This window comes from Camelus bactrianus, chromosome 6 (genome assembly GCF_048773025.1).
Source record: "Camelus bactrianus isolate YW-2024 breed Bactrian camel chromosome 6, ASM4877302v1, whole genome shotgun sequence".
In the NCBI taxonomy this organism is placed as follows: Eukaryota; Metazoa; Chordata; class Mammalia; order Artiodactyla; family Camelidae; genus Camelus; species Camelus bactrianus.
In genome coordinates, this window is record NC_133544.1 from 33,387,527 (window position 1) to 33,403,222 (window position 15,696).

A 15,696-nucleotide genomic window follows, 5' to 3' on the forward strand; every position below is an offset into this window, starting at 1 on the left:
TGGGTGCTCACCCTGCTCCCTGGGCCTAATGCTTCCAGGACTGCTCTTTGCCTGTGTAAATCCACACCCCACCGTGGGCTCCACACTGCACTAACTCAAAGCACTTCATGGTGACACCTGCGCTGGCCCACTGAGTTCTCATTTACATATGGGAAGGCAAGTCTTGTTGGATTGACTGTTTGCTCTTCTGGAAATATTTGCCAAACTTGAATGGAGACTGACAAAGTTTTGAGTTGGGGGAAAATGGGAATAAGTGATACTTGGTGTTCTCCACAATCATTCTATCTTTTACTCATTTACTTAAGTATTTATTGCCTACGATGTGCAGGCACTGGGGGTGGAAGGGTGAGCAGGAGAGTGACAGAGCAGCTGCTCGGAGCTAACAGTCTGGTGGGGGTGGGAGCCAAGCAGACCATGGATGATGACCCAATGTGGAAGGAGCTGCGGTTGGGGAGGCCGGAGGCATGGTGAGAGCTCTTGTCTTGGGCACCCATCTCAGTCTCTGAGGATGGGGAAGCCTTCCTGAAAGAAGCAAGTAGCTAAGCCAAGTCCTAAGGGGTGGGAGATGGGGTGGTGCTGGACTCAGGCTGCAAGACCTGAACGTGGGGTGAGAATGGGGAGGGGCAGGAGAAGAGGTGGCGGGGCTAAGAGTGCTTTGTTAAGGAGTTTGTAGTTTATCTTGGGGGCTGTGGGGAGCAGTGAAGAGTTTAAACCAGAAATGTACAAATCTGGGTTTGACCAACATTTACAAAAGAGCTTTCCAGCTACAGTGAACAGAGAGGAGGGGGTTGGAGGCATCAGCAAGAAGGGTCTTCAAGGGTTTTGAATTAGGAAACGGAGTCACAGGTACTTTGGAGATAAAATTGACAGAACTGTGTGTGGGGTGGTGCTGGGAGGGTATGGAGGAGTGTGGGACAGGGATGTGCTTAGACTGAATCTCAAAGGGTGTCATTTACAGAGATGGGAAATGCCAGATGGAGGGGGTGGGAAAGACCCTGGAGAGAAAGGTCATGAACTTTGGGACATAATGAGGCTGAGGTGTTTCTGTGACATCCATATAGAGAAGTCATTGTCGATAGTGAGGAAGTCACCAAATGGTATTAGACGTTTAGATACATAATCTTCAGACCATTTCAGCTTCATGTTCTGGGCCTTAGTTTGCTTTCTATCCATGGCTTGTTAACTCAGAATCATGGGTTTGAGACTTGTACTTTATTCAGCTTTTAAAAATCTCAAACTACATCTCTAATCCTTGGCCAGCACTATGCAAAGGCGGGTCACTGGTTCCAAGAGAAACCCATGACCCAGGGGCAGCAACTACAGAGAGAAATGGGTCTTAGGTCAGCCTTAAAAACACTGCTGTTCACTGTCCCCGCTGCCGTCATGGCTTCAAGATCTTATATTGTATTTTCCTCTTCCTCAGCCTTTACTTGTTCAGATTATCCTTTAGGCTGGCGATTTTTTTTTTTCTTCCCCAAAGCCTCTCCTTAATTATGAAATTCTTCCATCTCCTTGATTATGTTAGTTTCCTTTCTCTGGACCCGATTACCACTTGGGCTTCATTGTTCCCTAAACGTCAGGGCCATCCCTACTTAGGGGAATCTTCTCTCCGTAATTTATTCCGACGTAGGCTCTTCAGGGACGTTAAGGTAAGAAACAGTGATTCAGTCAGGCAGAGCAGCACATTTCTAAAGACTGAGACTCTCAAATCAAGTAATTAGGCACAGCAGATCAGGAGTCAGGTTCTGGATAAATAAGCATTTTGATAGATTCTGATAAAAAAAAAAGATCATCTCTTAGACTCCTTGCTGCGTTAAGCTTTGAAATTTCACATGCTTCAGCTGCACGGGCTCAGCTGGCGAGGGCTCAGATGTTTCCGTAAGATTGATCTAACGCCCTCTCACCGTGGGCCACATTTTCTCTCTGGAACAGCATAGCAAAGTGGCTAAAGCAGCTGGATACAGGGAAAAGCAGGCAGAGCCGAATTTGAATCCTAGCTCCATCCCTCATTAGCTGGAAGGCCATGGCCAATTTGTTTCACTTCTTTTGGCCTCAGTTTCTTCATCATAAAGGGTGGGTAATAATACTTCATAGGGTTTTTGTTGTTGTTGTTGTGAGAATTAATAGATATGCCACATGAAAAGGGTCTAGAAGGAGTTCAAATAATTTTTCCTTTCCATGGGTAGCACCATCTATGCATTAGCCCTGTGCCATCCAATATGGTAGCCAGTTCAGGTAGCTCTTCAGCCCTCGAAATGTGGCTGGTTTGAACTGAGATGAGCTATCAATGGTATATATCCATACAGATGAGACTCCAAAGACTTAGTTTAAGAAAAAGATGTAAAAAGAATGTAAAGTATTTCGTTATTAACGTTTTATATTGATTGCATGTTGATTATGTAATACTGGGTACAATCTTATTTCTAGCACTTAACTGGAATTAATTTCTATAATTAATTTCCCCTTTTTCCTTTTGTTTTCTTAATATGGCTACTAGAAAATTTAAAACTGCATATATGGCTTGAGTTTTATTTCTATTGGACACCTCTGCCTTGGACATAGGACTTATCCTGAAGGACCTCCAACATATAAGATTGTAAGCAAAGGACGTACCACTTACCTGGATCATCACAGCAACCTCCCCAGGTGGTGTCTTTGCTCCAGTCTGTCTCCTCACTATGCCCAGAGAATTTTTCTGAAACACAGACGTGTCTCCTGCTTTAAACTGGCGTAGAGGTTAAGCCCTTTGGAGTCCCTGACCTGAAGCCCATCTTCTGCTACTGTCCTTAGTCCTCTCTTCCCGAACACACTCTCCGCTCCAACATGATGGCTCCTTGTAGCTTCCCAAACTCACCACACCCTCTTCCGTGTCTTTATTATTCACTCAACAAACAGTTTTTGATAATTAACTGTGAGCCAGGAAGTGTTTTAGGCCTTGGAGAGAGAGCACTGAACAAGAGAAAGCTTCTGCTCTTAATTCCACTGGTGGAGTCCATGGGAGGTTTCCTCTGCCCAGCATGAATTCTCTCCCAACTCGCTGGAGGCACCTCAGCAGGAAGTCTAAGCCCTCGTAACATCTTCTTTCCATTTTTATAACCGTGCTTATCCTGCTTAATGTTATATTGATTAATTTTTTTAAGCTTCTGGTTCTTTTAATTTCCTAGTAGTAATACTTAAAAATTAACTTCTTTATTTTGTTTTTCTTAATGCAGAATAATTTTTTCATTAAAAAAAATGAGATATATATGGTATATACCTTTGTCTCAGTGTTAGGGGTACAACATGATGGTCTAATACATGTGTATCTTGTGACATAATCACCACATGAAGTCTAGTTAGCATCCATCACTACACACATAGTTACAAATTTTTTCTTGTGATGAGAACTTAAAGAACTACTCTCTTAGCAACTTTCCAATATACAAAACAGTGCTAACAATAGTCTGCACTGTGTATATTACATCTGCAGGACTGATTTGTCCAGCTGACAACTGGAATTTTGTACCTTTTGACTAACTTCACCCATTTTTCCAACCCCTAAATAAAATGTTGATTTATTTTTAAAAATGTTTTTCTTTTCTTTCCCTTTCTTTCTTTCTCTTTCTCTCTCTCTCTCTTTCTTTCTCTCTCTCTCTTTTTTCTTAAACTGCATTCTCTTTTATTTTGGGGGGGAGGGGTAATTAAGTTTATTTATTTACTTCTTTATTTAGATTTTTTAGAGTGGTTATTAGGTTTATTTATTTTATTTATTTTTTAATAGAGGTACTGTGGATTGAACCCAAGACCTCCTGCATGCTAAGCATGCACTCTCCCACTGAGTTATACCCTCCCCCTGATTTATTTTTTAAATCAAACTTTTAATCTTGAGAGTTTTAGATTTGTGTGCAATTGTAAGAAATAATACCGAGACATCCTGTGTCCCATTTATCCAGTTTCCCTTCAACGTTTTTTATACTTAAAACTATAAATATTATAACCAGGCTATTGATGGCAATATAATCACCCATCTTGTTTCGGTTTACCCAATTTTACTCATATTCGTGTATGTGTGTATATTTAGTTTTATTACATATTTTGTTCATTTATCTACCACCACAGTCAAGAGCAGAACATTTCTACCATCACGAAAATTCTACCTTTGCCCCTTGTAACCACATCCACTTCCCTCCTATCTCCGGGTCTCCTTGGCCATTGGCAACCACTAGTCTGTTCTCCATCTCTGGAACATTATTTCAAGAATGTTATATAGATGGAATCAGATGGTATATAACTATTTGGGATTAGCTTTTTCCACTCAGCATTATTCTCCAGAGATTCATGTGAGTTGTGTGTTTGTTCCCTTTTATTGCTGCGTGGGAATCCACTGTATGGATGGACCACAGTTTGTTTAACCATTCACCTGCTGAAGGACACCTGAATTGTTCCCAGTTTGGGGCTATTATGAATAAAGCTGTCATGAACGTTTGTGTAAACATAAATTTCCATACCTTTGGGCCGAATGCCCAAGAGTGCAATTTCTGGGTCATGTGTATGTTGGCTTATTTATCATCCTCGCCAGACTAACGACTCTTTGGTGGCAGGTTCTTAGCTCTGTTCATGTTTGCATTGCCTGTACTTAGCATGTATCTGACATCTGGTAACTCTCAATAAAATATGGAGGGACAGAAAGAAGGGATGGAGAAGAGACAAAGAAAGGGAAGGAGGAAAGAAATCTATCATTACCCTCAGTTGTTAGCTATGCCATCTCCATGACTCCCAACATAATCTTTTTCTTTATTTTTAATGAACCCAGTGAGTCAAGTGCTAGACAGTGCCTGGCACATAGTAGTTGCTTAATAATTATGTGTTAAGTTATGCAAGGAGAACTCTGGAGAACAGAACAGCTCTCCACTCTCCCATTGCACTGCTCAGTCACTCGGGCACAAGCATGGTGCACACAGACACACGCTCACGCTCTGGGCCCATGGTCCTAGGAAACTTCTTCTAGAACAAAGTCAATAGCTCACAAACGAGGTGCTGTTGCTTCAAAGCTTAGCTAACAATAACTTTGGCCTTGTCTGTGCGGCTGCCTAGGGAATTACAAATGAAGGATTTGGGGACCAGCAGCTTTGTGGACTCATTCCAATGAGAATACAGGATACACTTGAAATAAAGAACGCTTCTTTGTGACTCATTAAGCTCCTCTCTGTTCCTCTCTATTAGGCATGTGTCTGCCATGCCGTGCAAAGCTATGACATTCACAAGTGGAAGAGTCAGGCGGAAATAAAAACATTCCACTTCAGCGCCTAAACCATGTGCCCCTTAATCTGAGATAAGTCTGTGACAACTGACAGATACTTCTTTCAGACAGTTGTGGAGAAAGGCTTGACTTGTCCTAGTAAATCAGACACAGGCTTCATTATTTTTAGTCTTGTTAAAAAAAAAAAAGGTTACCATGGCAACGGCACAATCATCTAGGGCAAATGTTATCTCTTTAAATCAATAAAACGAGGAGCTGTCCCACAAATACCCAGGGCTTCGAAAGAAAGAAATGACTTTTCAATAAAATTAATTTCTTCCACGACTTCACCATATATCTTCATTTATAAGCCCAGAAGTTCTTTTTGCCATGTGAATGAGGGATATTAAAAGCAAAGTACACCCTTGTAAAATCCCAGACTGACCTTTCTTGTATCTGTTTGCAGAAAATCATTAATTCTATTACTTCCTTGAAACAGATAGCTTTGTTTGTGGCTTTTTTTATTCATCCACAGGAGGCACCATGCTAATGAATTTGACCCTTGGACAGAGCGTTGTGTATTCCCAGAGGACAATGGGGAGACACACTGCAGAGCATGCCCACCTTTTCTCAGCTCTGCAGAGATCATTGTAACTGGCGCAGCAGACAGCTGAGTTCCTTCGGGCCCGCACTTACTACCTGTGGACAGAGGGGCTACTCAGTACGCACTGGTTGACTCAGTTTCACCCCATTCTTGGTCAGAACTGAATTTATTTGGGAATCTTCATGAAGATTTATGGACATACTAAAATTTGGTACTGTGGTAAAGCTTGTACCCACAAAGTGTGAGCTTTGAACTTTAAAAATTATTTATATTTTATTTTTCTAATTTATTTTTTTATTGAAAAAGAGTCAGCTACAATGTGTCAATTTCTGGTGTACAACATAATGTTTCAGTCATACATATACATGCGTATATTCGTTTTCATATTCTTTCATTAAAGGTCTACAAAATATTGAATATAGTTCCTTGTGCTATACAGAAGAAATTTGTTTTTTTATCTATTTTTATATATAGTAGTTAATATTTGCAAGTCTCGAACTCCCAGTTTATCCCTTCCCACCTTTCCCCCTGGTAACCATAAGATTGTTTGCTATGTCTGTGAATCTGTTTCTGTTTTGCAGGTGAGTTCATTAGTGTCTTCTTTTTCCTTTCTTCAGATTCCACATATGAGTGATATCATATGGTATTTTTCTTTCTCTTTCTGGCTTACTTCACTTAGAATGACGATCTCCATGGACTTTAAAAATTAAATCTAACATATCAGCCTTTTTTTCCTACTGAAAAGTGTGTAATTTCAGTGTCTGGTCAAAGCACCACAGACCATGGGGAAGTATGGCTGGTGCCCACCCAAGTCTCCTGGCTTTGGAATGCTGATACGGTCTTATAGCCCCCAAAGCCTTTGCTTCCTCTATTTTGAGACATATTGTTTTTTCACATTTAAGACTTCCTGAAATCAGGATATGCCTAATAATTAATGGAGTGACATAATTTTTTATTTTTTAGGGGTACACTTAATGATGGTAGGAAAAAGGCTAAAACATTTACTGCTTGTTTATCATGTATCAAGCGCTGAGATCAGCAATTTCTGGACGTTATTTTGTAGATGCTCACAAGATCCCTATGAAGGAGGACTTTTCAGTTGTGTGGACAACTGAGACCCAGCGGGTTACTTGTCCAAGATCACAAGTTGGCAAGTGTCAAAGTTGGACAAACACAGTGCTGGATGACTTTATTATAATATGAACCATCAGATTCTCCAGCTGACTTGCCCTCAGCTTGTTCTGTTCATAAATAGTTTGTAAACCTTTAAATTCTGGTGCTAAGAGGGACTTCATGGTCCTAGGGTCCAACCTTATCATGCTACAGATGAGGAAACTGAGGCTGAGGGAAGCGACTTGCCCAAGGCAGTCACGAAGAAAGTTGTGCCACTGAGAATCAGCATGGCCGAGCCAGGGAGGAGAGTTTCCAGGCTCTCGCAATGACTCCGTTGCCTGCACGGAGTGTGAACTCCCAGGTCCTCCCTGCCTGCTGCTCGCCCTGGACCAGGCCTCACCCCTTCAAGACCCTGCCACTCAGCTCATTGCTCCTCTGTTGTGGTGCTCCCTTAGACTTCAAGTTATTGCTCTCCTGCACCCCTTCTCCCCTCTCCTTGCCCCTACTGAACCTGTATCTTGTGACTCATCCTTCCAGGTAACAGTGAATCCACGTGAAGATAATGGAACAAGATGAAAGGAGATTCTCTAGGACTTGTGCATGGAGACATTGTCCACATCTTTGCTACATCAGGAGAGTGACTTCGATGGTGGGAACGACAATGGGAATGGAAGGGAAGATGGCAGATACAGACCAAGGGGCCAAGATGTTCTGTAGGTCTCAGGGCCTTAAGGAGCCTTGGAAGTCACACAGTGACTTCTCACTGCCTATAGAGAGGCAGGTGGCATGGCACAGAGAAGGACTGCAAAGACGTGGCCTCCGTTCTCCACCCCCCTTTCCTATGCTCATGATGAAGTTAATGGACCACTGCCCTCTGCACTGGGAATGGACTCAGAGGCCTTTCTTAGCACAGTGTTCTCTGTGGCACCTTCCAGTTGACTGCAGTTGTCTGCAGGGATGAGACAAATCTATCTGCATCCTCAGTGTCGTCAAAGGCTTTGGAGGCAGGTAGATTACAAAATAACTGAGCCTCCATTTCCCCCAGTGGAAAAAGGAGAAACTAATCTTTGATTTACAGAAGTGTTGTAAGATTTAAAAATAACATAGGCAAGAGCACAGCAGATTCCACAGCCTGGTACACAGTCGGTGCTCGGGGACTGTGAGTTGTCACTCTTGTGAAGTTAATGCTGATGAGGAGTAGGTGTGATGCCACAGCTCTGCACTGTCAGGAAGCTGGGGATTGTGAAAGCAAGGGACTCTTGGCCTCCCTTTGTTGTCTTTATCTTGTGACATTGCAGACACAAGTATGTATGTTTCAGGTCTCATCTCAAAGGCTTGAACAGTCTCAGGTCAGGACAGCAGCTCGCCACTGGTTGGCTAGCTCTTGGCCCGGCAAGTTAGGAAGATCACGCCAGGTAAGCAGTCTGAACACATAGTAGCCCAGGTCTGGTTGTGCTACTCATAGGCTGGAGGGCTGAAGAAAGTCCTTTATTCCAAGCCTCCTTCAATTTCTATAACATACATATAATAATCTGACTCCAGAGATCGATATGTTGATGGTATCATGATGGATTCACTTAGAGTTGTTATGTTTTGAAAAACATCAAACCCTTAATGAGTAGCACGTTTATTTAAAGAACACGTTTCTTTGCAGAAAATAGAAATGTTTTAACGTCTTTATTTAGTAACATTTATTTATTTAATGTGCATCTTCAATGTCTTGGGCTATGTCATTATTTGTTATGATATGTAAATTCCTAAAGGCAAGCATGAAGTCTGCTTCATTTATTTTTTAGCGCACCCAGAATAATGCCGTGAACAATGAGGTTTTCAATCCATTTGTGTGCTACAGTTGCAGACTGGAATGTTAACTGTGTCTCAAACTCATAAAGAATGCTATTTCATTCTTACTTTAGACTTTTAAGATGCAGAAATCGAATAAAACATTTCCATTAGAACAGCATTGACTGTTCTTACATACAGCACAAATGTACACTTATTGGTTTATTTTAATTTTTAAAGTATCAATACTAATTGACTTTCTGTTACAAAAGCCTGCCCAATGGAGAAATTGTGGAAAATACTGAAAACTACATAGAAGAAATAAGAAGTCATCTTTAATTCCCATGCTGGAAGATAATCACTTTGAACATCTTAATATTTTTTTCCTGTATGATTTGAAAGTGTTGTTGATACGATTTAATCCTTAACTAATTTAAAGAGATTCACAATGTTCCTTCTCACTGTGATTTCCATCCTTTCAGTTAGTGATCCCATGTTCTTTCCAGGAAGAATTATTGCTTTGTTATTTTTCAATGTATTGAAGTGTGTTCTGAGTTAAGGGAAAGAGTTCACCGTGAGCCGCTGGTGACTGCCTCCTGTTTCGAAGGAAACTCGTGGTTACCACAAAGGAAAATCTAATCCATCTTGCCCCAGTGCACTTGTTCTCCCGGAGCCAGGTGAACTACCTTTGACTCTTTCCCTAGGATTATGTCACCCACCAAAGGTAACTTTCTGTTTCAGTAGTTGATGTTAAGAAACAAAACAACACCCTTTAAGTTAATCACCTTTGGAAAATAGAGGATGGCTTTATATCCCAAGGCTTTGATGTGTTTAGCGGTTCCTGTAATGCTCTGCCTCCCTTTTGTTTTGATTGACAAGGCCTTTCCTATATATTTGAGCAATCAAGGAGCCCAGTTACAGAGGGTAGAAGCATTTACCCAGAGCAAAGTCACTCATTGTGACTTTCTGAAATCTTGGGTGCAAGTTTCTGCTTTAAAAGAAGTTAGCTTCAGCAAAATCAGGTAAGTGCCTCTCCATACTGCCTGAGAGTAAGTCCAGAGAGTCTTGCTAAGGTGATAGATCAAAAGTAGGAACTAAGAGATCAGTTTGGAAATAAGTAACTTTGCAGCCCGTGTTATGTGATGAATTGGGGGAGGGGTCCTATAAATGCAGTGTCCACCCTCGTTTCAACATGCAGTATGTTCTTTCTGGTGGGCCAAGCGTGAAAGGAGTGATTCTGGCTCCTGAAAAAGCATAGGAAATGATCAAGACCCAGAGAGGACTGACTTGGCAGTAGATTGGGGTTATGTTTTAAATACCTCTGGTGCTGTCCATCATTTGGACTTAATGTCAATCACAACGAGGAGCCTGTTACAGCAGAGGCACAGAACAGAGGGAATTTGTAGCAGGTAGGACACATTTTATGAATGGTCACCAAGTCAGGGGCCAGGTTTCATATCTTCCACATATCCATGTATTGTGGTGGGTTGAGTTAGTAACAGTATGTACAGGACATACAATTACTGTTTATCTACCCCTCCCCATTCCCCATCCATGACACTGGAAATATAATTTTGAGCAAAGCATGTACCATAGCATCCAATACCTTGGATCTGAATAAAAATAATTTGTGTGTATTCATGTATCATGTTAGGCTATGCATTCCTTTTGGTGTTACTCATATTTTGTGTTCATTTTGAAGAGACCATTGGAACATATTTCTTTAACACCCAAGTCCAGTCCAGCGTAAGGATGGGCTTGGGATGCTGTAATGAAAAGCCTGAGGATGCCCTTAGAGGGCTGGGTGTTTAGTGAGCTCCATGGGTCCATGGAAACCATCCTGGAGCCACTTGGAACTTCGGGCATCTTTGTTGGAGTCTGTAAGCATTTACAATTTCTTGGCTCATTTCTGCTGAAGTGGGAAAAGCAATGTCCTTTTGATAGTGACCAACACCTGCAGGCAGCCTCGTGGAGGCAGCCAGATCTGTTAATAAGTCCTCTTTCTTTTCCCTTTCTGGAGGAACAGCATGAGGCTGGCACACCTATTCCTTGGCCCCGTGGCCCTCCTCCTCCTGGCTGGCTGCGGCTGTGTCCTCAGCACCTCCAGCGAGAATCTGCGTACTTTTGTGGGCTGTGCAGTGAGGGAGTTCACTTTCCTGGCCAAGAAGCCGGGCTGCCGGGGTCTTCGGATCACCACGGATGCCTGCTGGGGCCGCTGTGAAACCTGGGAGGTGAGTCCCAAGAGAGGGCAATGGCTTCTGGGCCAGATACTTGGCCTGATTCTTAAGTATTCACTTCTTAATGAAACGAGACAGAGCTGGGGTATCTACCCTTTCCTGTGGATTAAAAATAATCAGACAAACAAAAAACAATGACATGGCATCATCCAAAAGTAATCCAAAAGGAACATGATGTTGCTCTTCTCACAAAGCATTGATCAAGTTGATCATTTGATTTACCCAGTGTCTATTTGGGAATCATCTCTGGGAGATCAAGATATGCTGTTATTCTACCCATTTTACAGATGCTATGGAAGAACTCAAGGGGGTGGCTGACTGCAAAGTCACGTAGGGAGTTAGTGGGAAGTTCGGAATAAATTCTTGGTTCAAACTTGTCGCCAAAACCCTTCTCCCTATTCCTCCACCTGTGAAAAAGCCAAGAGAGGCCCTAAGCTGAAGAGCAGGTGAGGGCAGGTCTTCAGCCTCCCCAACAAGCCCTGCTTTCTTCCCTCCCCCTGGGGGTAACTCCTGGGGACCCTCAGGGATTATCACTAATAGATCCATTAAGGCCCTTCAAATGCAATTATATCCAGTCTTTTTAGAGACAGTGCATTTAAAATGGGATAAAAAATCTCCAACTAAGTTAGAATCCTCTTGGACTGAGATGAGGAGGTGTTTGAGGGGTGAGCTCTTAAGCACTTATGTTTGATAACTCAAAAGGGGAGTATGTCTGAAAATAAGGACACGCATGATGGCAAAGTGAAGCTAGGACTGTGGCTGGAAATCGCCTTTGCTCATGGCCAGGGTTCGTGGTTGCCAGAATTAGCAAAAATCCAAACCAAACCAAACCAACCAGGATGCCAGTTACATTTGAATGTCAGATAACCTTTCCTGGAGGGGGAGGATGTGTGTATAAGTGTGAACCATGCAATATTTGGGACATACTTATACTAAAAAAAAAAAGGTTATTTATTTGAAATTCAAATTTTATTGGGCATCCTGTATTTTATCTGGCGGTGCTGTCTGGGGTCCCAGACTACTGAGGGTAAGAAGACACAAAGACAACTGAGCAAGGGGACAATGTTACCTGAGAAGTAGGAGGAAGCAGTTGATACTGAATTCAGCTGCTCTACATGGTCCTTGTCAGAGGCAAAACCATTATTTCTGTGATATTTATGTAAGAGCTTCACCCTGGGCCTCCATTAAACATACTTCATTTGCCCAGGACAAGTGAGGACGCTGTCCTCTACAAGCTTGTGAGTTGTTATTTTGATGATTAATTCCTTACTCTTATTAGAACTCTGATAGGAACACGGGATTACCTTTACTGAACACTTACTTGGCCCTAGGCAGGTAGGTATTTTGTTTCACAGATGAGGAGACTGAGGATTCAAGAAGTTAAATGGATTTTCTAAGGTCTGCAGCGAGTGGCAGGACAGGGATTCCAGCTCAGCAGGTCTGACTGCAGGGTTTGAGATTTTAACTATGAATTTGCTGATTTCCTGATCTAGATGCTTTATTGATCGACATTATCCTTGAATTCATGATTTATAAAAGGTGGAGGAAGGAAGTGAGGCCTTCAATGATCAGAACTAGCACACAGGGCATTCAGGAACCTGCCTTGCTCTGTTTTCTTTCATTGATTCAACAGACATGGTTGAGACCCTCCAGGGTGCCAGGTATGACGCTAGGTAGTCAAGGCACAGCCATGAGTAAAATGGGCAGAAATTCCTGTTCTAATGGAGCTTGCCCTCCAGAGTGGGAGAAACGCAGCACACATGTCACATGGTACTGACAGGTCCTGTGGAGAAAAATAAAGCAGGAAGAGGGAGAGAAAGTGGCAGGGTGTGTGTGTGTGGGGGGGTTGTTGCAGCTTTAAAAAGGGCGTTGAGGAAAGGCTTTCCTGAGAGGGTGATGTTTGAACAAAAACCTAAAGTTGGAGAAAGAGTGAATCACAAGAGAGAAGAACATTCTGGGCAGGGGGGATAGCAAAGGCAGAGATCCTGGAGTGGCACTGTTCCTGGTGGGTCTGAGGAACCATCAGGAGACTGTTGTGGCTGGAGCAGAATGAGGAAGCCAGCAAGATGGGCTCATCAGAGACATGTCACAAGGTGAAGACCCAGGGAGGGTGATGTTGGGTCTTGAGGGTGATTGTAAGGTCTTTGGGTTTTGCTCTGAGTGAGGTGAGAAATCACAGGGGATTTGAGTAGAGGACAGATTGGATCTGACTTACATTTTAAAAGGATCACTTGAAGCTACCCTGTCATAAATAGACCATAGAGAGTAAGAGTAGAAATGGAGAGGGTGGGGAGGGAATAGCTCAAATGGTAGAGCATGTGCTTAGCAGGCATGAGGTCCTGGGTTCCATCCCCAGTACCTCCATTTAAATAAATAAATAAACCTAATTACCTCCTTCTCCCAAAAATAGTTTAAAAAAGTTTTTTTAAAGTAGAAGTGAAGAGACCAACTAGAAGATTTTTGCAATGACTAAGATTATTCATTTGCTAAATATTTATTTAGCACCTACTCTGTGCCATGGGTTCTTCTGGGAGTTCAAGATAAGCTGGTGAACAAAAATTAGCCCCCTGCTTTCAGGAATTTGCCTTCTCCTGGGAGGAAATTGATTAACAAGTAAAGAAATGAATAAGAAGCTCATTTCGGATAGTGATACATGATCAAGACCATGAAACAGGATGGTCTGTTCTAATGGGTTTTCTGTTTTCTACCTGTGGGGACAGAAGCCCATTCTGGAGCCCCCGTACATCGAAGCCCATCACAGCGTCTGCACCTACAATGAGACCAAACATGTGACCGTCAAGCTGCCCAACTGTGCCCCCGGGGTCGACCCCTTCTACACCTACCCCGTGGCTGTCCGCTGTGACTGCGGGGCCTGCTCCACGGCCACCACGGAGTGTGAGACCATCTGAAGCTGGTGTGACCTGCAGAACATGGCTGGCAGCCTTGAGCCTCACGGACCCACCTGTCCGGGCAGCACAAGCAGCTCTATCCCCTGGACTGAAGGACTGTTCAATTTGGACCACACCTGTGGAGGAGGTGACCCGTCTCCCTTACACCCAGCTCAGGCACAAAACCCAGAGGCAGCAAGTGTATGCTGAAACTTCAGAACAATATTTGTGCCGTCACTAAAATAATTTCTCTGGTCCACACACTGCAAATTAATTTTTCTTTACCTTGAATCTCAGAACACAATTCACGTAGCACCATCCTCCTCCAATTTGAATTTATAATCAGCCAAGGTTTTAAATGCATTGGGCCTAATTAGGAAATGGGGTTAGAAAGTCTTTAAGTTCTCATGTCTTATTTAATGACTGGTCTCCAACTAGATTTATGATCAAAGTGCCAGGAATTAATAAAACCAATGCTTTAGTCCTCATGCCCTCAAAGAAAATCCAATTGCAAGCTCCCTTGGAGAAAATACTCTCTTCTTTTAACTGAGCAATTATCTACAGAAGAAATAGCCCCGGCTCAGATTAAAAAAGGGAGGGCAATAGTAGCTCAAATTGAAAGGTGTCTGGAGTTGGGTGATTTTTTTCCCCCAAGCAAAATTTTGAAAGTCCCTTTAAGAGCCTTAATAAAGAGGCCCTTTGGTGATTAAGAAAAAAAAAAACCTCAGAAAAAGTATGTAATCAGAGCGATTATTTGAGCTTCAAGCAAAAATGATTGATTACAAATATTCTTTCCCATTTAGCATATTTTGAATTTAAATTGTAATTTTTTAAACTTAAAATTTGTACGTGTTTGTAGGGGTAAGACTGCACTGCTGACTTAGAGGAAAAAGTCTGTGATCGCCTAGCTCTTGTCCTCGCTGAAATCTTACAGCAGCTGATTCTCTGTGACCTTTTAAAAAAAAAACACTCTGCTATGCAAGTGTTTTTAATTCTGACATTTTTGGGGTTGAAGTTAACTTCGTTCCTTTTTCACACTACGCCAGGAAACTCTGTAATAATGCCAATAAAGCATGCCCTCTGCCTTTTGAATTCATGAAAACTTTCAAAAGCATCTTTTCTGTCTTTAATATACTTGGAATAATGGTAACAGTCACACTGAAAATGAACTACAAGGTTATTTTTATTTGCATATTAATTTAGGATGTCATGTTTAGTAAGGGACACAGACAGATGACTGGGTACCAGGAGTCCCAAAAGTGGCCCCATCTGTATGTATACCCCTGGTGTATCATAACTGGGAGCCAGGAGTCCTCCTTGAGTGAGGAGTCAGTGTGTCTCCATGGAAACAGTAAAGCAAATGTTGGGATTGATGGTCAAGGACTGGGATGCTGAGGTGGACATCCAGGAACAGAGGGCAGGAGCAAAATCCACCCACCCTTCAGTGCAGATCTATTGGAAGGCAAGAAAGTCACTCTAACGTGAGAAGTGGTTGAATGCCTGGGGTCTCTACTAGGGTAGAGAGTGGTGATTAGGGATAAGACTGGAAGGCACCACTCAAGTGTTTTCAACCCATCCCTGAGGACTTCCCTCAGAACTCTCTGGGAGAAAGAGCTGCTTCTTAAAAAACTTAGGGGAAGAAGCAGAAGCAGTAAGGTCTTGCCAGAATTTGAGAAAAGATGACTGCAGCTTCAGTAAGGGTCCTGGCAGGAAACCAATGATACACCGCAATGGACTGCTGAGAACTAAATGAAGAGACTATTTATAAACGTGAGGACAGAGTTAAGGAAGCCAACAAGGGGGCAGTGAAACACGTCTAATCATTGTTTAGAAGCAATGGCCACCTAGGCTGAA

The 15,696-nt window shown here is 42.5% G+C and overlaps 1 protein-coding gene across 1 annotated transcript; it reads left to right on the forward strand.

The window, feature by feature from the left end:
• The first annotated feature begins 709 nt into the window (after positions 1–709).
• Positions 710–14,920, forward strand: GPHB5 (glycoprotein hormone subunit beta 5). The gene is made up of 2 exons (XM_010962246.3): positions 710–10,948; positions 13,675–14,920. The coding sequence occupies exons 1-2, from the start codon at positions 10,745–10,747 to the stop codon at positions 13,861–13,863; spliced, it is 393 nt and encodes a 130-aa protein (XP_010960548.1). The 5' UTR covers positions 710–10,744; the 3' UTR covers positions 13,864–14,920.
• Positions 14,921–15,696: the final 776 nt, after the last annotated feature.

Coding starts and splice junctions, on each gene's coding strand:
- GPHB5 (XM_010962246.3), top strand. CDS start 10,745: ATGAGGCTGGCACACCTATTCCTTGGCCCCGTGGCCCTCCTCCTCCTG. Junction 10,949..13,674: donor GCCGCTGTGAAACCTGGGAG/GTGAGTCCCAAG, acceptor CTGTGGGGACAG/AAGCCCATTCTGGAGCCCCC.